Source organism: Meleagris gallopavo, chromosome 13 (genome assembly GCF_905368555.1).
Source record: "Meleagris gallopavo chromosome 13, MGAL_WU_HG_1.1, whole genome shotgun sequence".
In the NCBI taxonomy this organism is placed as follows: domain Eukaryota; kingdom Metazoa; phylum Chordata; class Aves; order Galliformes; family Phasianidae; genus Meleagris; species Meleagris gallopavo.
Window position 1 is genome coordinate 2,876,618 of NC_139416.1, and position 25,121 is coordinate 2,901,738.

Sequence of the window (25,121 nt, forward strand, 5' to 3'; positions counted from 1 at the left end):
TGTTTTGAAGGCAGTCATAAAAGATACTGAAGATGATCAAGACCATATTTAGGTATCATGGTTATGGTTCTTAGTTAAATTTCAAATTAAACTTCCGTAATGCTCTTTTAAAAGCTCTTTAACAGTCTGCGAACCCAGAATAACGCTGGGTCAGTCAGGACTGAAACACACAATGACATCAGACCATATGGTGACACTATAACAGCCTTCCGGTCATATGCGTCTTAAATGTGAAGTAACACGCACTTTATATATTCACAGATCATAACTTTAAACTTAAACATTTAATCAAAAGAAGGCATTTTAACATTTGTATAAGAACATGTCCAATAAAAAGCTTCGGGTAGATATGCTCAGAGAACATCACATGCACCAATAAAGCCTTGTGTAAATATCACTTTTAAACAAAACATTTCTTTTAAGCATATTTTGAGAAATCTCACGTAATTGTTAGCTAGGCAGTTATTAGAGCTACTCATCAACATCCATAATTACATCCAGCAGAATGCAGACATTGAGACCCTGGGGAATGCAAGCCTCTACAGAGCCATCAAACGCAGACATCTGCATCAGCGAGACTTCATGTTATACTACACAGTAAGTAAATACTATGGCAAAGACTTCTAAGAGATTTAGAGATTCCATCACAGCTAAAAACATACATAGCTCACATATTGTAAAATGATTGCTTAAGAAATGGACACATTCACTGATATGTTAGCTAGATTACCAAACTGCTTCTCAGCTCCCTCAGTAAATGTCATGTCACTCATTGCTCACATCCTAATAACAGCCCACGCACAGAATTGTTAACTTGCTCATTTCATATCTTCTGTAATTATACCTTCTGTTTAAACACATCTTATCCTTTGTGGGCATAACTACAGCTGTTTCCTCTTAAGGAAACCACAAGGACATTCAGACACTTCTGATGGTGCCTAGCAGCAAGGTACCTAAAATGCCCCTGTATAGGTGTTCTGTCAGACACCACCCTTCTTTCTTCTCCTGACAGGTATTTCTGAGCCCCGCTTAAACATTAGTGGTCGAGTGTGTGGTAGAGAAGTTTTCCATGCGTATTCTGACCAGCTTCTCAGTGGGGACTGGCTGCAGGAAGCACTTGCAGTTGAAGGCCTGCTGACAGGCCTTGCGGAAGTTCTCTGAGAGGAAAGCGTAAATGATGGGGTTGATGCAGGAGTTCCCATAGGCCAAGCAATGGGAGATGATGCGGAAGGTGAAGGAGATGTTGTTGAGGGGAAAGTGCCCAAACTCTGCCCACATTGTGATGATGTGGTGAGGCAGCCAGGAGAGCAGGAACACAGCAACCACAAGAAGCACTGTCTGTGCTGTCTGAAAAAGATGAAATCAAGTATTAAATGGTTACAGTGCTCTAATAAGTCTGTGATATGAGTTTGAGCTCCACAGTGAAGGCCACATGATACAGGCAACACTGCTGCTAGGTGAGCAAACTATGACTGTAAGAGAAAGAATGCTGAAAACCAATCTTCTTCCCTGGAAAAACAGAATTTCCTGGTTTTAGCTTACATAATAGCTTAATGGCTACATAATGACCCCTAACAGCTGTGGCTGGGGAATAGGAAGGAGGTCTGTGCCTCAGGAGGGCTGAGCAAGGTGGTGAAGTAATCTGATGGGGTGGGCTGCCAGAGTGGGAAGGGTGTGATGAGAGGCAGCTTGGAGAAAAGGAAGGTGGTATGAGCTGCTGGAGTTATTTTTGTGTGATACTTAACAAGCTGTTTCTTAGCGTTTCATTCCACCTATTGAGAGGAAATGGTAATTTGGGGATTGGATCTTTGGCCGTGGGGAACCCAGATGGAGAGAGGGTTGGAGGCAAAGACCAGGGTGTCAGTGTTTTGGGGCTCGGAGCTAAATCTGTCCCCAAAAACCCCAAAAAGGAGATTCCTATCAATGTGGGTAAAATCTCTTGTCCTCCAAATTTATTTTAAGAGGAAAACTTATTTTGAGAAGACCTGCAGGATGCTTGACAAGAAATAACTCAGCATTTATTGATTTATTTTTTTTTTTCCTTTCTAGAACAAAAATTGCTTGACCCAGTATAGTTTAGAGTCTGTCTGACATTAAAAATTCTGAGGAAAAAAAAAAAAAAAGGTACAGAAAGAAGTTGTTGAAGAAGATTTCTTTTACTGACTAAGTTACTAGTAGAAGCAAGCTATAACGGCTGTAGCTTCCTTTCTGCAGTGGGGAGTCTATGTGGTCGCGACCCCACTTCTCAAGTTTAAGCAGCCTCAGAGTGTTGCTTTTATCTCACTTTCTACATGTAGTGCAGGCAGGGAATACATGAGCAAAGCTCAGATGTTACTGACTTGGGCCCCAGAGTCCTTCCTATATTTTTGCCACTTCTGCAGGGCCACTTCTATCTCTTTTCAGAAATACTAATGGTATCAGAAGGTGAGGGTTTTTGTTTGCTTTTGTTTTTCTGTAACGTATTCAATCCATCCTTGAAACGTTGCAATAGAAGTTTATCAGGTAACTTTTTTCTCCTCCTTACTGATTCTCAGCAAAATGTGTGCTTTAGAGGTTATCACTTCTATTTTGTCGCTTGGATAAATGTAACAGTTTGTGAATATGCAGGTATTATCTTTCTCCTAAGGAAAATATGAGTTGTCGTATAAGTAGCAGGAAAAAGAGAAAAATGAGAACGTGGGCTTCATTTCAGCTTAAGTCTTGGTAGTCTAGGTCAATGCTTCGGTCAGTAACTCCCTTCCATAATTTCAAGCAAACAGCAAGCAATTACTTCCCTAGAACAGAGATAATTTCCTAGTGAACAAAAAACTCATTTAATCACTGGTTATAGAGACTGCATCTAGCAGTTGTTTGTTGGAGAAACACCTGCAGGTTTTCAAATGTCATTTTAAATTACTGTAGCACTCTGTCACCTTACCTGTTATGCTAGAATGTATAAACAGAGGTTATAAAGAGTCAGAGTTATGTTTATCCAACAACAAAGCACCAAAGCTTTTCTAGGAGAAAGCGAATCTATCCCTGACTTGCAATTTGTCAAATAAAAAACTGCTGAAAATCCTCTGTACGTGCTCCAACTTTTTGTCAGCACTCCAAGTTGGTATGACTTGCCAAAATAAGCAAATCACCTTGGCAGTATTTCACTGGTGGCTAAAGAGGCTGAGAAGAGTTGAGCTGAGGAGGAAGATTTTTGGATTCCCAGTAAAATGGGAAAATGTTTCAAGAGTCATTTACTCTTCCCTTGATACTCTTTGTGTTTCTGGTGAGATAGAAACTGCAGCTTGTTTTCCTAAGTCTTCATGCTTAGTGCTGTACAAAGGATAATATGAGGAAAACAAGGGAATTGAATGAGCAACAGAACTGAAGCTGGATTTCCAAAGGGATCACGTCTTTGATGATTTCTCTTGTGTCTTAAAAGACTATTTGATTCTCAGATCATTTGCAGTATTTCTCTTGTCAGTGGTGCTTCAATAAATATGCAATAAAACTTCACTCATCTGGAGTTTACTTCCTTGAGGGCTTTTTCCTTCTTCCTGTGTCAGTAAATGAGGTATAATGTACATGAATGGATATAGGCTGACAGGGGGCTTCTGTATTGCAGACCAACTATGAAGATCATATTCTGGAGGTGATGACAGCAATGGAAGAAACACGACAGCATGCTCCAGGGAAGAGTAGGATGGCATTTATTTTCAAGAAGAAAGTAAGTAAGATGCTTAGATGTTGTTGTGTAAAGTCACTGGTCCTAAAAAGTGACCGCAGTCCCATACATAAGAACTTATGGGAGCCACTGCAGAAATATTTATAAACAAGTGTTAATGTTCATAAACTAGCTTTTTGCAAGAGGTTGAAGATATGGGGCAAAATTTCAGGAAATCAACTTGTCTTTCAGATTCTTCTGTTTCACTTTAGTAACAGCCCTATGATACTGCTGAAGTTTCAAATCCTTTGGGGTCGACTCCATTTTTAAAACACAAACAAACAAAAAACAACCATGCATTTCTTAGAAACTGCTATGCTCATGTGTTCAGGTTCGTTTCTTCATTAAATCTATTGCTAGTACTTACTTGATCTAGTCAAATGGAGTTAGTTCAGGACTTTCATATTATGCTGACCTTTCTAAAATCTGCATTAAAATCTGAAGAACATGTGGGTGTGCTACAATTATAATTACTGTTTTTAACATATATTCATTCTGACTTTATATGTGAATGAATCATGCTAATATGTTTTAAATACATTCTGCTTACTCTAACAGTAGTAACGTGGGTGAAGCCTAAAGGTGGTTTCTTGGGAACTGTTTTTTTTCTCCTGTTTGTTTAACCCTGCAGAAAAGTCAACTGCATGATGAGAGGTGGGGATGTTCTCTGTATTGGACAGACAATATCTTTGTTGTGTTTACATAGGACCTGCAGCAATGATTTCCTGCAATAAAAACAGATGAACATTGAAACAGAAAAATGTGTTTGGGCAAGAGACAACAGTGCTGTCTTCACTTATTCTTAATTGCATTAACAAGTCAATTAAATCTATTAAAGTCTAGGAAGATGTTAGTTCATCAGATCAAGATTTTTGTGCAGATTAGAGAAAATAAATTTAAAAATTACAGGGAGGAGAGAGATTTAAGTAAAATAAATGCATCAAGTACGTTTGTGTTCATTTTGAAAGGCCTTTAGCGTATCTCAGGTGCTTCCTTATTTCACATACCAGAATGCTATCTGACATACAGGGTGACAAAGCATATTCCTATGTGAATAAACAACCTCTGCTTGCAAACTCTTAAAAATGACCACATAGGGAGCCAGAAGCTGTCCTTAATAAAGTACTGGTATAACTGGGAGTTAATGGAACTGAAAGACACAGAAGAAGTGGTCTTGTTGGGTCTAGCTTGCCTACTGTGGTTTAATGGGTGCTAATGAAATTATTAATGACTTTAGCACTCTTAACTCTCACCAGCAATAATGGTGCTACTTTTTTTTTTTACCCTGTATCAATGATTACCAAGACTATCTTTGATAGCATCCGTCTGCTTGAATTAGGAGGCTACAAGCACTGAAAAATTCTTCTGAATAGGGGTTATCGATCTAGATTATTTTTTCTTCTAACTGTGAAATGACAAACCATGCATTCAGCATAGGGCTAGTTATTAAAAATAAAGCTGCAGTTGCTATGTATTAGCACAAAGGTGTTTCTGAGATCCAGCTATTTGGGACTTTGCAGATGTAAATACAGACAATAATAGATCAATTATATACATAATTCATGACTTAAGGAACATGTTTTGGAAATCAAATTTTCATCTTTTTTTTTTTTATCTTCTTTTTCGAGTTATGGGGTATATGGTTAAGAGAGGGAACTAAAACAATGTGTTGTTGTACTTTTAACATGACACTAGCTAAAAATAGTGTTAATACAGACTGTAAACAGCTGCAGAAGACTGATTCAAATAACTTCTGTAGTGTTTGAGTTTGTTCAGTGAATTGAGATAATTTGCACTGTTAATGGATTACTGCTGGTCTAGCTGTGCCCATGTTAACCTTATGATTCATTTCTGAAGTTTCATTGGTCCATATTAGGCATGTACAGTGGCCAATATTGGATTATTTAACTGTTGCTTAGTAATATTTCACACTCACTTCCAAGCTTCACAAAACAACCTTGCAGTTCATTCAGAGCTAAAGTACAAAGGAATTGTACTAAGCTACACGGAGGATCCATGGCAGGCTGGGAAGTAGAGACCTGGGGAAATTATAAATATGTTTGTTAAATAAACAAAATTTTTCTTTGGGTGTTCCATCTCCCCTTATTCTTCTGCTATTTTTAGATGTGATCTTTAAGGTCCCTTCCAACCCAAGCGACTTATGATTTGAACCTCATTTACAGCTTCCCTGCTTTTCTTTTCTTTCCCTTTGATTTTTTATTTTCCTCAGCCCTGAACAAGCTATGTCTTGCTTTTGGTTGTCCTCTGCCCTTCAAAAAGCAATGGGAAACATGTTTAAAGACTTTTTCTTGAGGGAGATGGCTCATTCTGCAGGGTGATGAAGTCTTCAGCATTTAACTGTGGCTTTGGAGCTGTTATTCTTAATGAAATCATAATGAAGATGCTTCAACTTGTCAAGGGCAAAATTAAGATTGCACTGTAATGAATCAAATGCTTCAAGTATTCCATGGACTTATCTATATTTTGTGTAACTACCTGATGCATTAGATTAACAAACATATTGAGATTAAAATATACAGTGGATAGAGCAGTCTAAAAGTAGAGACTTTGTAGAGAGGGCCTGTCACATTCCTGATCTAGTTTAGCCAGATTTTTTCAGAGCTGATCAGACTATCCATTTGTATTATGTACCTCAGCCACACAAAAATGGGGAAGAACATCAATGAGGCTTTTACTGAACAGTACATTCTTGCCTGCAGGAAAACAGAATTTGTTAGTGGGACTGCTGCTGTTTCCAGAAAAAGATGAAGGTTTTTTTCTCCCCATTCCATGGTTATGAAGGAAGAAGCACAAAGAAACCTATGCCTGTTCTTCTGCACTTTCTCATTAACAACAACTGACTCATCCTTTTTTTTTTTTTTTTTTTTTTTTTTTTTAAACTGCTGTGTAGGAAGACAGTGTATATAATGAACTTGTTCCATACTTGGGGTTTTCTTTCCCCTCACTCACCAAAACTAGTTTCAGTTAATGACGTACTGCTGTGAGTCCAAAGGCAGCTTTATACTAGCTAGGGCTGATTCTTCACACCATGCCATACTTCCTCAGCCTCTGTATGGAGGCCAGTACTTTTCTGTTGTCTTCTAATACAGAGTTATGTGTTTTCTCTGATTAATTCTTTTCTCCTGTTCTGCTGTCTCTAACTTACATCTCCTTCTCCCTAATGTTTTAGAGACGGTTTGTACAAGTTTTGATCACCTCACGTTTGATTTGGGTAAGCTACCAAGTATCAGCTTTGGCTATATGTTGTAAATCTACTGTGGTGGGTGTTCTGCAAAAAATGTAGTGATCCACAGTGCTCTAGGCTTCTGCTTTTAGACAGTGCATTGCATCAGTGCCCAGAAAGGATATGTGGCTCAGCACAGACTATTACTGTATTGCTGGAGGTACATACCAACTTCGCCCTTAACTCCAGCGTACTCTGCTTTCTGAAGACAGAAATTTCTTTGCTCAGAATCCAGTCCCTCTTTAAACCAATGTGCAGAAGTGAAAAGTTTTGTTTCTTGACACCCAAGTGTCAAGTTTTCTCTTTTCCTCACATCAGGTTCTTTTCTTCCGTGTTCACAAATCTGAATCCCATTGATGCATTTGTAAGCCTTACTTTCCATGCAGTTTGAACACCATGAAGGTCCCAAAGCACAACTTGAACTACAGAAATGTGCTTATGGCTTAGTGATAAGCACATAATGTTTCAAAACAGATGTTTCAAAATAATCTGTATCTGTTTTTAACCGGCTTAAATGTTGGGTAGAAGATTCTGCTTCAGAGAAAACTCATCTGTTACTTGATTATGAAGCACTTCTCACTGCCCTCTGGTCTTTCTTTTATTACTCTCTGGTGTAACTGATCCAAATTGGTCTGAAACTGCACTGAAAATGTTCTTGTTTTTTTCTCCATTGTTCTGTTCTTTGTTTCTTGCAATCAGAAATGGCAGTCAGCTACCAAGAAGAGGAGGGATTGAAATGAACTTTGATTCATTGAATCCATCCATCTTGGCTGTTTGCGTAACAAGCTGAGAGGTGAACTCTTCATTTCCCCTAGAAGCTTGATCACTCTGGTCTGACTGCTTCCCTGCACATCTCAGATTCTGTGATTTTGCTACTAATCTCCTCTGATGCTGTTAATCCTGGCTCGCTTTGTATTCATAAATGCTTATGAGCATTATGATATTCCATTATCTACTAATTGGCAATGAAGCTCTCTATTTCTGCTACTCTAGGTTCTTATTAGCAAGACAACTTGTAGGATTTCACTTCTGATTAGTATTTTTTTGCTGTTATTGAATTGATCCCAAGATCTTCCATGCTACTTTGATGTACTTAGAGTTGGTTGTGCTTAAACCTCAAACATCATAATCATTAAGATATATGAAAACCCTCTGGCTGTGTGAACAGTAGTCAAATAAAGGATTTAGCATACAAGAAAGCAGTTCTTGACCAAAATGCTTTTGACCAAAATACTTTGAAGAATTTATGAATGTTTTACCTCAAACTGTAATTCGACTTTCAAAAAGAGCTGCTCCAGGGAGTGTCCCAAATCAGCTCTGTATATTTGTGCTCACGTAGCTCTGGGAGCAGTAAACTTTATATGTAGGTAAATGTAGGATTATGAGTATACAAGTTGAGAAAGAAAACAATCTTAGCTTCATAAAGGAAGTTGTGCTTTGAATTGACTAGTATAACTTTGGAGCATGATCTTTGGTTTGTGTGCTTTGTAAACACATTAGCCTTGGTCTCAAACAGTGTAAGAAGAAAATGTTAGGGGGGTAAATGTTAGGAATTACTAGGAAAAGAATATAAAACAAGGATGTGTTTTCCCACCTTTTCACCTTCATATTGTAGCTAAAATAATAGGGAAGAACTATACTTATTTTTTAGATTCAGATGTTTCAATTGGTCTGTTAATTGGAGCTTTTGATCACTGTTATCTCTAAAAATTCCACAACTCTTCCTTCTTTATAAGGGTGCTTTCAAAATAGCTGTGAAATTCATAACACTAAAACTCTTTTTAAACCTGAAAAAAAAATCAGATTGTTCAGTTTGCAACTTGTTTGTTCTTTAAAGATGTACAGGACAAAACCAAGTAAACATTTAGGAACCCTGGTGTGCTTCAGAGGCCAGTAAGGCACCACAGAGCCAGTTCATGATCAGAATAAACCTTGCTTTGCATTCATTTCCATTATTAAAATATCTGATTTATTGCAAATGTATGTTCACAGTTCCTAGGGCTGAGCTATTAGGAAACACTTTTTCAGCACTGTTAAGTGGGGAGTTGTTAACTTTCCTTGGAGATAAATTGTAGCTTTACTATGCATAATACACAACAAAGTAGCAGATCTGAAATATGTTTTGTGATTGAGAAGTGCACAGGATTTCTTAGTACATAGTCCTGCTGGCCTACCTCAGTAAATAATTATCCAAAACTGCAAAGGGGAATCCTGTAGCATCTCACTATCTCAGCTGTAGGGTTGGTGAGCATGGTCAGCTAGCAAGAAATTAAATATGGAAGCTGGCATTCATGCATTTTTTGCATGCACAGTCTGGCTTAGTTCAGTACACAGAATTTCAGCACCAACTTGCAGAAGTTACTGGATTTATTCCCTGATCTGCACAAATGTTACATTTAAATGGAAAAGCACATCAAATTGAGCTGGTCAAACATTGACACGTAGCTGATAAGCCTTTATAAAAAAATGTGCAAAGTTGGAATATGAATTAAAGGTCAATCTCTTGATAATGATGTATGAATTCAGAATGCATCAACCTTTGAGCATGTTAAATTCTTACAGCTTCAAATGTGCATAAATTGAAAAAAAAAATAAAAAAAAACTGCAGTAGTTTGAACAATTAGCACATTGTAACTTAAGAGTTTACAAATTGCATCCCAAGCACAAATGTTTTGAATTCCTTTGTGACAGATGTACCTGGAGGATTTTATATCATTCTCAGATTCTATTAAAGGCAAACTTTTTATTTTCAGCAGTTTTTTGAATGCTGACTTTTGGCATGAGGGTAGGAAGGGTGGGCAGACTGTCTGAGCTCTCTTGGTTATTCATGATCTGAGCTCACTCAGACCAAACTTGCTGTAATTTTTAAAGGCATGTATCTAAGCATTTCCCACTAGTATGTTGGCCTTAGAAAACATGGCCTTCCTGTCTGTCCTTCTAGCTCCCACATATCCTCAAATAATGTAAATTTTTAGTCTAATACTGTGGCAAATGGGATAATGGTAGAAAGATAGGAAATAATTGAAGAGAAAGAAAAATGGCTTTGAATGCGAGATACAGAATGAAATCTGCTGGAACTCCAGATATGTCTTGTAGTGATTTTATCTGGAGATATGGTACTGCTGAAATGAAGCTTGGCATTTAGAGAAGTGGCTTCATAAGCTAGTTTCCAAAGGAACTTTCTGACAAGGATCCCTTGATGAGAAATTAGGTGACAATGCCATCCTTTTTCAGGTGTATATGTCAGAGCTGCTTTTACTTGGGCAGGTAGCTAAAAAGCAATCCTTTTAACTGAGCTTTGTTCTTTTCCTCAACTGTCTGACAGTATGTATGTATGTCTGCCTATGCAGCTCTCTTCTGTCTCTAGGCAGCTGGTGCTTTTCTGCTGGGTGTGTTGGTAGCACACTCTGGGTAGGTCTCAGGGGAAGGCTGAGAGCACTGCTGCAGGGGCAGGCACAGGAAATCATGCTGTGCCTCAAAACTGCAGAAGTTGATGGAAGACGCAAGGAAATGACTTCTTAGAATAAAAAATTTCTAGTGTATTTCATTAAGTTGTTTTTTTTTTTTTTAACCGAAGTTACAGTTACAGTCTTTAAAGGATGAGGTTGATGTACAGTACCAATTATCTGCATTGTATACTATAATCCATGTGCTCAGATGTAATTAAATACAGTTTTATGTTGCCCTCTTTGTTGCAGCTTTGCAAGTAAGGAAATCAGGAATATACTACTACAACACTGGAATTGTTCACTTGGCCATGTGATCATTATTTTTTTTAGAAATTTCCCTAGATTTGCATCTAGCAATCTCTCCCACATGTTCTGTAAATACTGGCCTTATCTTTCATGTGTTGATTTGAGATTCAGAGGATGTACCTATAGCAGATGAAATATGCTCTCCTTTTTAACCATTCAAGTGGCTTAAATTTGATTTGTCCCTATAATGCTTCCCTACGGCATTCGTCAATTTCTCTATTCAGTGGCTTAAATTGTGTGAATTAGGATGAGGCCTTTTCTGTATATTACCAACATTACACTATTGTTTGGAGTTGGATAGAATAAGAATAGTAAAACTCCAGCGAGGTTACCAAATGCTCTAGATCCAGAAACAAGCTGGTTAAAAATAAAAAATCTTACCCAATCATAAGGCTTTTTGTTTGTTTTGAAAGGACCCTATAATGTACTGTAATAGCAATGTGTTTTCAGCTAGCCTCTGGAATGCTGTCCATGAGAAGTCCCTTCCCTAAACTCTATGGCATGCAGTTTATTTCTAAACTATGTTTTATTTGAACTTACTCTATCTTCAGGAGTCCATATAGCACAAAGAATGTTTCTGGGATTCTGAATGGCAAACCCATGGGAGCTCATGGCAGAACAATTCGCTTGTAGTGGTAATGCAGACAACATTTCACTAGAAACTCTTGTTCAACAAGGTTCTAAGTCTGCAATTTGATTTTTTTTTTTTTTTTTTTTTATCTTTACTTGCATAAACAGCATAGATGAAGGTAATGAAATATGTATGAATAGCTGTTTACAAAATTTGCTGCTTATCTGTTAAGAACAAACAAAAGCAACACAAACAGGCCGTTCACTAAAACCCTTCTCTGAGAGGTTCTCAGCTCAGTTGTCCTGTTTTCTTCAATTTGTAGGAATGAAGTAAGAATGGCCATAGATCCAGACTGAATTCTTTTTTTTAGTATCAGTATGTGATTTTTTTTTCTGTCAGTGTGATCAAATGCATGCTAAAATAACAGATGAGAATCAAGTAATTTTATCACCTCGTGTTGTAAGATCTTGCTTTTATGTTACACTTGGTTTTGATGGATCCAAGGTGGTAAAGGTCTCTCCACTGAAATTTCACACATATTTCATAAAGCTACATGTTTTGTATAGGCTAAATTAACTTTCTGAACATGGAGCAAGATTCACTTGTCAAACTTCTGAGCAAAATAAGCAAAAGCTGTTCATTTAATCTCTAATTAAGTTTATGAATTAAAACCAAGTGCAACTACTTGTCCTTAATAGATCAATTAGATACATAGGAAGCTAATTTAACAGAACTGATATGTACATATGAATTTCCTATTAGGCTCTAATGTGAAGTGTTCTTAGGAAGATCTGCTTTAAATGATTGATATTCAGTGTGTTTCAAGGATACTCTGAAAGCACACATGGGAACGGAGTTAATCTGCACACTGTGCAAGAAGGATGCCTTATAAAGTGCTCAGATAAGTAGTTGCAACAAAAAGTAGTTGCACTGGGGATGCCAAAGATTCTATTTGGTCTGCAAAAAAAAGCTAGATGAAAAGCAGATTTCTCAACAGAAAATGCTGGAAGGAGACAAATTTTGGAAGATAGTTTGCATGTATGTGGTGTGATGTCTGATTTTTATTTTTATTTTTATTTTTTTTAATCTTTGGATCAACAGTTTAACTAGGTCTAAGTACCAGAATTAACTATAGCTTCTAGCCATTCCAGAACTATGACTAGGAAAGCACTTAACAGGAGGGAGAGAAAGTGCTCTATCATTGACATGTTTGAGAAGGCAGTCAAAGATGTATTTTAAGATTATCCTCTCAGTTGTGTATAATCAGGAAACAAACTGTTGGAGAAATTGTGGAACTGTTTTCCATTTAACTCTACAGGTCAAATGTGGAAACAGTGCAGAAAGATGCATTTGAAGAAATGAGTGTCATTTAAGAAAAATTATTTTGTAACTTCAGTGCATTGCAGGAAGATGACACTAGTAATCTTTGACTGTTGGTAGCATTCTTTTCAAATATATGAAATAAGCTTGTATTGGGACATAAATATACAGGCAAGGAAGGAATAGGAGTGAAATCTAAACCATGCAAATTTTTATGGATTTGTTGGAGATTTTTTACACCTAAAGCAACTGGGTAAACTTGTGAAGTCATGAAATTATTCTATGCAAAAGAACCACATTTGCTATTTTTTAATATAAAATCATCAACAGATCTTCACTGCCTTTTGTCATGGTAGCTGCTGGGCTGGCAAATCAAAGCATTTCCCAGTCATCTCCTCTGACTGTCGCATGTAGTTGGTGGCATGCCCACTGGTCATTTGGGTTGTATGGTTGCTGTGTTGCAGGCAGAAACTGTGACTTGATTGTCCTACCAGCACCTAGTGATAGTGCCTCATTACAACTTGCCTTTGACCAGGCAGATAACCTACAGTTTTTCTTATCACTGCACGCACAATGATTTTAACATTTCTGAGTGAAGTAGAGTTTTTCCTTTTCATGTCCTGTAAATCTCATGTTGCATCACTGCTGTTGGTGAGTTTTGTTATATGAAAACTGTTATTAATTATGACTCATCCACTCAAAGATCCTTAGTGAGAAAATTCCATCTTTAGTATTTTCCTTGGTAAACTCTTACAATTCTGCGTTTTTCATACAGCTTGAATGGAATAACCCCTGATGTTTGCCTCACAAAGGGGTCAAAGTGCCAACCAAGATCTAAAACCACCAAATACCAGTTGTAAACATTAAAGAACTGCAATGCAAACAGCTGCAAAACTGAGGTACTTCGTTTTCAGGGTTCTTTCCTTTTAACTTACTGAAGTGTACTCAAATACCTACATCTTCTTATAGTCTGAATTTCTTTCTGCCTGTCAGTGTAAAAATACTGTATTTGTAGGACTTGTTATAGCACAAAGAATCAAAAGACAGTCCAGCAGGCATGTATGTGGAGATCAATAGAGCAATTCGATAATGGCCTCATTTTGTGCTGTCTATAAAGATACAACAAACTGACAACATGAATCTGAACTTCAGCTGAAAGACATGGATGACATTTGTAACTGAATGGAGCTTGAAAAGGATACTAGTTATTTAAAAAACATGACATATCAATTACATTAGTGTACAAATTAAATCAAAGATATTTACCTTCTTCTTTGATCTTTCTGACTTCTTAGAAATATTCTTTACTTTTGTGTGGAGATGGTACAAAACCTTGAAAGAAGGAACAATAAATTGAGTAGCAAATTGAATGATATATATTAGGATTTGAACTTCATACGCAAGTACTAAAAATTAAAATAATTGCTCTAGAGTAACTTCAAAGTTGAATGTGATGCTTTCAGGTTTTAATTTTAAGCACTCTCCAATTTTCTTTTCAAAGCTTGTTTCTTGAAGGTGAAAATGCTAAGCTTTCAGAAGATGTAGCTCAGCATTATGTAAGAGCTCAACTGGCTGTGTGCTGAAATTGACAGGAATCTTGATGTGGATTTGAAATTTTAGATTGTGCTTAAATCATCTACATTTACTCTCTAGGCTGTTTACATCTAAAGGCAGAGACCAGGCTGCCAGCATTGTATTCTGGTACGACTGCCTTGCCACTCATGAGTGCAACACTGACAAATGGAGCAGTTGCATGGGTTCCCCTTTTGGAGAGCATCCTAAGAAATGTTAGAGCACTGTCAGGAAAATCTCAGTTAATGACATTTAAATCAATCTTTATGCACCTGGTTATAGCACAACCGTGACCTGACAGCATTTATACTTCAACTTATGGAGGTAAAAGATTGAATTTTCTAAAGCAGTTAATGGACAAAATAAAGCCTCTGTCAAATTCACCTTACTTTTCATTTGCTGCTGTGCTCACCAAGGGCAGTGAGGGGAAAAAACAGCTAGAGTACAGTGACAGAATTTATAAACTAGTGGCTTTTTCTTGTGAGAGGCAAGGCCTGAGAGGCAGATAGCTTAAATCTAAGAGCCTTCCCTTTTTCACAGCACTGATGATATTAAAATAAAGTAGTGTTGAAAGTATTGTAACTTTTGATTAAACAGACATGAACTAAAATTCCAAGATTTTTTTTTTCAGGAGAGCTGACCAGCAACTGACTAGAGATAAGGAAGTCCACTCCCTGGCAGCCACAAGCTGCTGCACAATAAGAGATTAATTAAAAAGTCACAGAAAAATTATTCTGGAAGTTTAGCACAACTCATAGGTTTACCATCTGTCTCAGACATTCTAAAGATCAATCAGGGGAGACAAAAAAATCAGTAACAATCTACAAGAAGTAAGAAAGAGATGCCTTGCTGAATAAGACTTGAATCCTAAAATGTCTTTCCAAGACACAAAGTCGGGACTTCGTGTTCAGTAAAATAAAGAAATGGCAGAAATAATTTTATCTGATACTTTTTCTGTAACTTTCTGCATGGTTGCTTCCTCTATGATTTTCTTTTCTTCCTAGGAGTAATCAATTTTTATTAAGAGAGGACAAACTAAAAACTGCAAAAAACAGCAGAAGTTTTTAACAAATTTGGGTGTCAGCTGAGAGCGAGCTTGTGGCAGTTCCCCACTTTGTACCTGAACAGAAATGTTTTTCAGTCCTCTTTGTGAGATGGTGATTTTGTTCTATTCTACAACATCCCTCATATCCCCCCAACACCAGAGAAGCATCCTATCCTAGCAGGGAGTACAATTAAATTGGACCTATTTGATTTGTTGGCTGAGTAGTTTGCGTGTGTGAATCCAAGCCAGCAAAAGGCTGGAAATGATCCTTTCCTCTCTTTGAATGTTACTCTCATCCCTCTTACCCACCTTGGCGTAGCAGCAGGTGATGAGCACCAGAGGCAGGAGGTATCCCACTAGCAGGATCATGACCTTGTACGTCTGCTTGGCTGTTGAGCCCTCTGCCCAATTCTCCCAGCAGAAGGAGCTGTTGGGTGCTTGTTGATGACCGCTCATAAGGGCCTGGTGCTGGGCCACAGGGATGGCAATGAGTAGAGACAGCAACCAGATGATGCCCACACCGAGGGTAGCGTTGCGCTTGCTGCGGATGCTGGACGAACGCTTGGCGTGAACCACAGCAATGTACCTGTCCACAGACATGGCCACCAGAGTGAAGATGCTGACCAGCATTGTTGCCATGGCCAAGTAGTGAACCCACTTGCAAAAGAAGGCACCAAAGATCCATTCTGGCAGGGAGTAGATAGTGGCCTGGAAGGGGACACAGAAGAGTAGAAAGGAGAAGTCTGCAATACTCAAGTTCAGGATGAAGATGTTGGTGGCACTGCGTGATGGGCGTCCCCCAGGCCGGAGACGACCCAAAACAACAAACACCAGTGTGTTCCCCACCATTCCCAGTAGAAAAATCAAACCAAAAAGCACTGGTACGATCACCACCTCAGGACCTCCTTTGGCAGCCCCTGACCAGCATGGTGGGGCTCCTGTTTGGTTGGTCTCGAGGCTGCACTTGCTGGTGTTGGCCCCAAAGAAAAGCACAAAGTTGTCCTCCTCCTCCTCCATGGATCTAGACTGCTTGGAGACCAGGAAGCAGTTGCTGCAGCCCTGACTGCTGTGGGGAAGATCTGTGTTTGTTAACGGTGGCCAGAGGCTGAATGCTTGGGTTTTCCAATGCCCTGTGCTTTTGCTTTAGGAAGCAATTTTCTTCAGATGATTCTTCCAGATTCTGTATCTTCCAGGAAGTCAGACAAGGTTCTGAGGAACTGGTCTCATCTAAGAGGTTTGGTAGCTGCTGATGGAGGAAATCTTGTGACAGAGGATAAGTCTGTGCCAGAGGGCTGAGGATGAAGCAGTGGTAAAGCAGTGGCAGCCTGGTTTCCTCACGCTCCTCCTCTTCAGCTTCCCTCCCACGCCACTCCCTGGAGCTGCGCCTGTCGTACCTGCTTTCCAGCTCTGCTTGGAGCTGTGGTAGCAAAAAAAGTGCTGTCCATGACCTGAGCCTTTCAGAGATTAATCCCTATCAGCTCAGTCTTCGTATATTAGACATGAGGGGAAAAAAGCAAAAGCAAGTTTCTATCCAAAGGGATAGATGGAGCAGCAGATGCTAAATGATTCTGTGTGCAGTACTATAAGGAGCAGCATTGGAACTGTCTACACGAAAAAAAAAAAGCTAAAGTCTTTTTTTTTTTTTTTTTAAATCAACAAAATAGTGCTTGTTATTTGTTTCAGTTTTTAATGTGCACACGTTAGAGCATGAAGCAGTCTGGACTGTGGTGTTGTCAGCATAAAAATCTGGAGAAGCCTTAGATTCAGCATCTTGCTCCTGCGTCTTTTTGATTCTTTCCAAATCCCTTGGTGCCTCAATATTCACGATTCTTGTAGATCCATCCGCACTCAACCCAACAGTACCAAGAGCATTTGCTCTGGAGAAAGAAAGGCTCAGTCTCAGTAGCTGTGAGCAGCTGTAATATTCACTGCTAGGGAAGAGATGGATTTTTTTAAAAGATGTTTCATTAAGGATTAATGGCTTAGTTTCTATGTTTTTTAATACTTGCATATAGAAAAAGTATGCATATTCTAGAAGGCACTAAGCAACTTGTTTTTGATAGTCTGTTTCCTTTTATTTCTGAAGACATTCTGTGAACCCTACAGGCAGGAAGGAGGGAACAAAGTTCAGGCAAATATTAACAGTGCTTGCACAGTGATTTATGCTTGTACTGTAGCCCCTTGCATAGAAGCATGCATGTTTCTGTTTTTAATGGTTCCAAGTTTAGGGACTAGATCAAAGTGGAACCTCTCTAGCTCTTATGAATAAGGAGATTAGGGTGGAGGGAGTCCCTTAATTTTTGAAACAAATTGCAGAAATCAAGAGCTACTGTGACTTGTCTCTTGTTGAGAAAAGAGGTAGTGCTGCCTTATTTAGCCTGCTCCCATAGTCTTGTTTAAAACCTGTTGCAAAACCAGGCTCTGTATTCCTCCCACACCTGCATGCACCCACGGTTTTGAGGCTGGCTCTGGGGTGAGATGGAAAGCAGACAGTGAGAGACGTTTGAATTGCAATGGAAGATGTATCTACCTTTGTTGTGTGCCAGCGAGCCGATCGCTATGGCTGAACCAGCCGCTTCCAGACCATGTCCTCTGCAACCAGTTGTGGTTTCCACCTGCACCTCTCTGGGTCTTCTGCACTCCAGCAGCTCTGCTTCCTGAGGCATAGCAACTCAGACATGTTAAATATTGCAGTCTCACAAATCTGTTTAGCTGCTAGGATCTGTGCTCTCAGCTTGCAGACAACTGCTTCAACGCACAGGTTTCAGGGACCCCCAAGCCCAGCGTTATGCCGATGATTTGAGTGCCATCTACCGGCATTTTACCTCCTTCACTGCTCGCAGATCTCTCCTGTGCCACTCTGTGCTCTTCCTCACTTTCAAACGTTCTCTCCATCCAGTCGTTCAGTAGCTAACTTTATCTGCTGATTTTGTTTGTTTAGTGCTGTCATGCCAGAAACTATTATTTAAGAAGAACCAGCAGCAATCAGAGTAAACGCATGCTTTTTTTTTCTTATATAGGATTTGAGCAGAATAATAAGCAATTATAACACAAGTGATTTCTCCTACAAGAGGATTGAGACAATAGGTGGAGAAATTTGTATATAACCTGCAGAACAAACACAGCTTTACAGATCTAAAAGCTTGTATGACTTGCCACTCAGAAAATAGGAACAAGAAAGCACAATTCTGCTAACAAGGAGGAAAGGACTTTAGAGTTCGTCAGATTTAAATGCAGGATTTTTCAAAAACCTCCAAATGCTTGTGCATGGTAACTGTTGAGTCACGGCCTGAACAACTGATGGAGCACCTGGGGAAAGGACCTGGTCAGCCCTGGGAGCACAGGTGAAGGCAATTCAGCCGTGTGACAGGAAGGGGTGAAGCCTGGCTGCACCTCTTAGACCTCATTTAAGGACTGACTGCTACTCTTTGGAATACAATTCAGATAATTTAAAAAAGAAGGTAACAAAAGCATAAAAAGCCCCACTCTATACTGCTCTAGCACTTGTCGGTTTCAGTGAGAGTTTTGACTGGGGAAGGAAGTTAAAAGGAGTGTGAATATTCTGGATGGAAAGTATTATCAACCTGCTGTGAAAATCAGGTGGAAAAGCTCAGCTTGTTTTCAGTGGTGAACTGACACACTGCAAGTTTGATTTCAGGTGGAGTGTGGCTGCTGTGGGAGTATTCCTGTCTGGTCTTACTTGAAAGGAAATAATTTCCATTGGTTATTTACACATTTTCCAAAAACTTATCCTGAAACTGTGATTACCGTGACATTCAATAGTTCCAAAAAAGGCAAAGGCTTCTGATTCACTCTTTCTGCTATTTCTAAACTACTTTAAGTGGTCTGGTTTTGACAGTGTGATATTCCCCATCCATGAGAATTCACAGCACAAATGCTGTGATAGGGAGCTAACCCTGCTAACACATAAGCCGTATCTATTAATCCAGCTAAATGGAAGAAATCAAGAAACTTTAAGTGCTAGAGCACAAATAACAAGGAAAGATGTAATGTCTGATTTGCTAGCACCATTCATGTAGTGTGTAGTATTGTAAAATCCTAAGCACTTCTACTTGAAATCCAGAAACCATGAAATCAGTGTGAACCAAGCAATGTGAAATAGCTCTACAAATTCTACTGTTCTTTAAAAAAATTTAGCAGCTATCACCTAGATCAAGACTGAAATGGGTTCCAGATGCAGTTACCTTTGTATGAGTTGATTTCAGGCTAAATGAGAGCATTGGCCTTACATGAAGAATCATTTACTAAAAAGGTATTAGAAGTCTTGTAGAAGTATGACAACATTGGACTGCTCTTAACAGATTAGCACTCCCACAGTTAGGAGAATAGAGGGAGAAGACAGCATTGGGAATAAGGGTAAGAGGAAAAAAACAAAACATTAGATGGTAATATTGAAATGGTAACATTTCTAGCCTATGTAGGTACAAACCAATTTGTCCATTTTCTGATTGCTAATGGGTGCTTCAGCTCCTAATTACGCTGAATGCCATGTTGCAAATCACTCTTACTGGTTTCATAATTGTGCTCAGCTTTTTGATACCTCTGCATTAGCTCTCTAATGCTCTTGATTTTTGAGTGAAAGGAGGCCACTCAAGCCTCATATGGAGCAAAAGTCTTACTGTCATGCTCCTCTCTCTTTCTCTGAAGAAAGTGGATTACATCTCAGACCCAGATTCATTTAAAGGAAAACAAATAGGCATCCAGCCTCAAAGGCCCAGTTCATAGCCCAGAGTTTAGCATCTGTCTTCATATACTGTGCTCTTCAGTAAGGTGACTGGGGCCAAAAAGTACATTAGGCTGAGGGATGAGCAATTTAGATGTAGCTCCTAGGAAACAGGCAATGGTAAGTCTGAAGAACCTGCACTTGGACTGTAGCAGTCCACTCTTTACTTGTGCTCTCAAGCCTGGTTGTACCCTGGTGAGAGAATGTGCAGTGTCCATTCCTCTTGAAGAATGACCTTGAGATAGGCAGGAAGTTCTGCTGCCTGCCTATATACACTGGCCCAGAAAATGAGAGTCCAGATTCAATTCCTTTCCAACCTGCATAATCCTTTCATGAAAGAACTGAGACATCCCCTAGATTTGTATCCTACTCGGACTGTGAAAATGTCAAAAATAGTGTGACAGGAAAAGATAAAAACATGAAAACCTCAAAACTGTTACTGTACTATGTCATAGTGTGTGAAATAAACTGGAACATCAGGGGTAATGAAGAGTCATTCTCGCTTTTTAATCTTGGATAGCTGGACAGGAGTTTGGTCAATAATTGCCTGGTTGTCATGAGGCTGCATTTGTGCATGAAGGGGAGCCACAGAAAGGATTTAGTCATACAGCTAGCTGAAAGGGTACTATGCTGCACATAGGCAAGTAAAGTCTCATTTGTGATGATGATCTTGCTCCCTTTTAAGGAGAACCAACAAGACACGAGCATGTTATTGAGCTGTAAAAATCTTTTCTGGTAAAAAGGATTTAGATTTAAAGCAATTGAGAAAATAGCTCTTCCATTTTAATTTATGACAATTTCCAGCACAGCTGCTGAGCCCTGTGATATTGCAATTGAGACAGTACAATTAGGTCTTACAACAAACTGAGGTTTATTGATTTTTTTTTGTTGTTGTTAGATCAGTTTGTATTTTTCTCTTCAATAAGATTTAATAATGGCACTGTTTGAATAGGGTTATAGGCTGTTTTTTTTGGCTATACATTGTGTTACTTATGTGTTGGCTGAATTTTGAGCTTGTCGAATATACAGTCAAGCAACAATAGCAAATCAAAGCATATTCTTAAGTGTTAATATAGGCTAAACACTGAAATTGTGACGAACAGAAGGAGAGTGTTCTGTGCTCTCCATTTCCAGCTCCACAAAGAAGAGGAGAGTTGTAATAATTCATCTACACATTTACCTCAAAAACATACTTCTGACCAGAGTCTGCTAATTATCCCTTGTTCTTGTGGCTTGTTTCACTTCACTCTCCAAGCTGCCTTCTATTGGCTTTCAGTACTACTTAGCAAAGACATGATCCTAAATACTGTGAACAAAATTATGAAAATATTATGATCTGGCAGATGTTCTTGCTACATTTCATTCTAAAATTTGCAAGGAACAGGTGTGAAGTAAGTATCATTTCTTCAACTGATTAGGCTGTTGATTTGTTTCCCCAGCTTAAAATAACTGTATGTAAAATTCTACCTGATTTTTTTCTTATAATTGTTAAAATAATGGCTGATTTAGTGGAAGGTACTTGGAACTAGAAATAGTTTGTTTTGAATTGAAGTCTTTCAGTGCTATAACTGCACTGATCTCATGATATATTGTCCTTCCTGATGGTGTCAATCTTGTGAGTTTCAGGTTTCTCTCATTCATTTTTTTGGGTTGTGAGAGGGAGCTGAAGCATACTGCCAATTTGCTTTCCTATAGATTTATGGAACAGCCCCAGTCTAAAAACCAAAATAAACAAACAAACAAAAAAAACCTATTTTGTTTTGCCCTGACTTGAGGGTACTGCTGAATGGCTTCCTATTCTTCATTTCACGGCACATCCAGATTATTCACTAGAAATGACTTAGTTGTATTTTATGTAAGTAGTTTATCTATTTTGCAGGTATATTTGCACATGAATTATGCCATGGAGCTCAGTCTTTCTTCCCTGAGGGTAGTAAGGATAGAAAGTATCTTAAAAATTTCATAGGAGAGCCTTTAGGACATTCAGGCCACAGAACTAAATAGTCTGAGTGCATACTGCCCAACTTGCTTAGTTACGATCGCTGAGTGCAGGCAGTGTATTTCAGAGTAAAGACAAACTACTGCTTGGATAATGTAGGATATGTGAACATATGTTCCTGTAGTGGTGAGGAGACGATTCCAATGCAAAAGGTTTGAATTGCATACATTTGCATTATTCTCTCTACATTTCAGGAGATCTAGGAAACATGGAAAGTAATTTCTCAAAATCATTTTTACCTTCAGCTATTTGACATCTTCTAACTACCACAGTGTATGACCCAGTAACCCAAGATCTGGTTTTAACGTTTAACTCTCAGATTATCTCTGTTAACTATATCCCTGTGACCTGAACTCTGGGTACATTTTTTCTGTAACTTCTGGTGAGTGCTAGCAGAAATATATCCAAGCTGAATAGCAAACTAGGAAGATGAACTGCTCAGCTACCGTTGATTTATTGACTGAAGCCTTTAGTAGTTCTTCCTTTTTGGTCAAGAATCAGTAACAGTATTTTTCAATTACTTGAGGCTATGATGATGCTCCAAATATCCATGGAAAACTTCTGCTATGCTGATGATTTAGATGAGAAATGAAATTAATAATCCAGTAAAAAAAAATAAAAAAAATCAGCTTTAGCTAGATACTTGGCAAACGAAGTACCATGGGCTCTACTCTTTAGGCAATGCGAACTTAAAAACTGCAACAGTTCATAATTCAGACAGTGACATTTTTAGGGGGCATCACAGTTACACAGTTGACTATAAGCAGTGGTATGGAGATAATTGGCTCTCTGAAAATTGAAGCATATGATGCCTTTAACTTTGCACTAAGCACTTCAGCAACCTTTTTTGAAACAGTTATCTGGAGTAAATATGATTTCAATGTCTCCTAAGTAGGCTCAATGATGGGAATGATAAGGCAAGTATGACTGAACACACTCCTTTGTGTGCTGCTAAATCCTTCACATGACTTTTTTATGTCTTCCTTGCTGGACAGATAAATGTGTGGAAGATAGAATATTTACAATCATCAGTAAGTTACTTCTGCCTCACCTAGAGTTTACAATAAAAGTCAGACTACTTCATTTGAACAGTCAAAAGCAGCATGTCCATGCTTTGCTTGTAGCCTTTCTTTCCTATGCAGCTTAATTTTTGATGAGGCATATAGATTTGTTTGACTAAGTTTGCTATTTGTTCATAACTAAGCAAGTGAGTAACAGATTATGATCTTGACTTCAAAAGAAATCATTGGAATAAAGTTACTGAAAATCATTGTGCATACACTGTTGGTAGATATATGTTAAACTAGATCAGAAGTACCAAAACTTTGAAACAGGATCTTCATTGATTCTTTTTACTTTTTTGGCAGAGAATAATAAATGTGTTCTGGCTTGTTGTCTCGAACCTGATGAGACGTGTCTCTTCCTGTGTGTTCCTGTGGTTTGTACACAGCTCTTTCACAAACTAAGCGTGGTCGAAGTGGTGTGGGTGATCTCTCTCATTCTATCCTTGCAAAGAAGAGATCTTGAATTGGACTCTCTTATGTGACTATCTGGAAATGCATATATGATTCTGTGCAAAGTGCAGTCACACATCCAGCAGGTTGTGATGATCTGTTCTTGAGTTGTGAAAGCTAGAAGAAGAAATTCACTAAGGACAGGAGATGGTTCCCCTGTTAAATGCCAAATTTATTAGTGTTTAGATGAAGAAAAGTGAGAAGTTATTACAATTCCAATGTAGTTTATGATTTGAAAAGTAGATTCTTCTGTGAATATCCTCAGATAGCTTCCCCTGGTGATAACTTACACTAAGATCAGTTCATGAACTTGTTTTTCGTGTGTGTATTTACTTGTCTTACCTGGTTAGTTAAGATCACTTGCTTGATCCATCTCCTAACGCTCCTCTTTCTGTAACAAGATGCACTGTCAACTAGCCAGCCCAGGAGCATGACAAAAATTCTCCAGTAATTGTCCTGAGTAAGTCCTGGTCTCTTACTATGCAAATAACACTTAGTCATTCCTGATCGCACCACTAAATGTTGCTTATTACAAAAAGAGAAATGTAAGTGTCCATGCTGCGTTTTAATGTCATCTTAGCAAATAGGTTTCCATGGCAACTTTATCTCACTGCTGCAAGGAAGCACTTTTTCCGGTAGAACCAAAGAAATTTCCTAATCTACAGCCTTATTAATACTACTGACACTGTTCTCAATTAAAGAAACCTGTTCTTAAGAATCACAGTGTGGTGTATAGATTAAAAAGTATCTCAGAAATAGTGAATCTCCAGTGGGCAAACTTTCTAATCTAACAAAGAGGCCCTAATACAAATGTGCCTTGAGGTTTCTTAGGAATACTTTGAATATATGTATACACGTTTTCATTTTTACATACAGCTATGAATGCTTAAGAGTACATTTATGCCTCACATCAGATTATTTTCGAAGCATCCTACATATATTTCAGTGAAAGCATAGTAGGAATCTACTATTTAATAGCTGTTTGTGGTATTTGTAGCTGTATTGGACTATAACAAGGTATAGCAATCTTTGTTAGACCTTCTGTAGCCCTACTCTAATTTAGCTTACTGCTCTGCTTTGTCCTGCAACTTCTGTGCTTAGCTAAGTGACATGGTAGGTAAGTAGGTCACTCTGAAAGTATTGCCTCCGATGTCACTGCTAAATAGCCTCACTATGTTCACATCCACCATTTTGGTCTCCTTGAACTTTCAGCAAGTGTTGATGAATATCAATGGATGTCATTTTCTGTGCATGGAGAAATTTAATTCCACAGCTTTGTTTACTACACACTTCCACATCAGACTCCGCTTTGTCAGACTGCCCTCTGCTGCCATCTGTCACACAGCAACAGCAAGTAACAGTGTTGGGAATGTTCAGCCCCTACTGCTGTACCACCAACATCCAGCCCTGATGTTGTGGGCCAAGGTAATAAACTAGGAAGCGTTACTTTCAGAACAACCCACAGATATTATGGTAGGATCCAAATACTGTTTGTATTAACTCTGTGCACGTATGTGTATAAATATAAAAGGTTTTGTCAAGAATGAAAATGTCAGGGTTAGCTCTTGAAACTGGAAGATGCTTAGAAAACCTTAGCTGCCTCAATTTATTCTGTTTAAGTGAGAGGAAAAAAAAAACCAACTGCAAGTTTCTTGACATC

The 25,121-nt window shown here is 38.5% G+C and overlaps 1 protein-coding gene across 1 annotated transcript; it reads right to left on the reverse strand.

The window, feature by feature from the left end:
* Window positions 1-780: 780 nt before the first annotated feature.
* LOC100545842 (galanin receptor type 1-like) lies at window positions 781-16,653 on the reverse strand. Its single transcript, XM_019619755.2, has 3 exons — window positions 15,514-16,653; window positions 13,854-13,919; window positions 781-1,347 (listed from the first exon to the last, which is right to left on the reverse strand). Exons 1-3 carry the CDS (start codon window positions 16,219-16,221, stop codon window positions 1,030-1,032), a joined length of 1,092 nt encoding a protein of 363 aa, XP_019475300.2. The 5' UTR covers window positions 16,222-16,653; the 3' UTR covers window positions 781-1,029.
* Window positions 16,654-25,121: the final 8,468 nt, after the last annotated feature.

Bases quoted from the DNA above. Each gene is read 5' to 3' on its own strand.
- LOC100545842 (XM_019619755.2), bottom strand. From the start codon at position 16,221: ATGGAGGAGGAGGAGGACAACTTTGTGCTTTTCTTTGGGGCCAACACC. The intron at 13,920-15,513 runs GTGGGTAAGAGG...CCTTCTTTCAAG, and splicing joins TCACCTGCTGCTACGCCAAG to GTTTTGTACCATCTCCACAC. The intron at 1,348-13,853 runs GTAAATATCTTT...CATCTTTTTCAG, and splicing joins CAGAAAGATCAAAGAAGAAG to ACAGCACAGACAGTGCTTCT.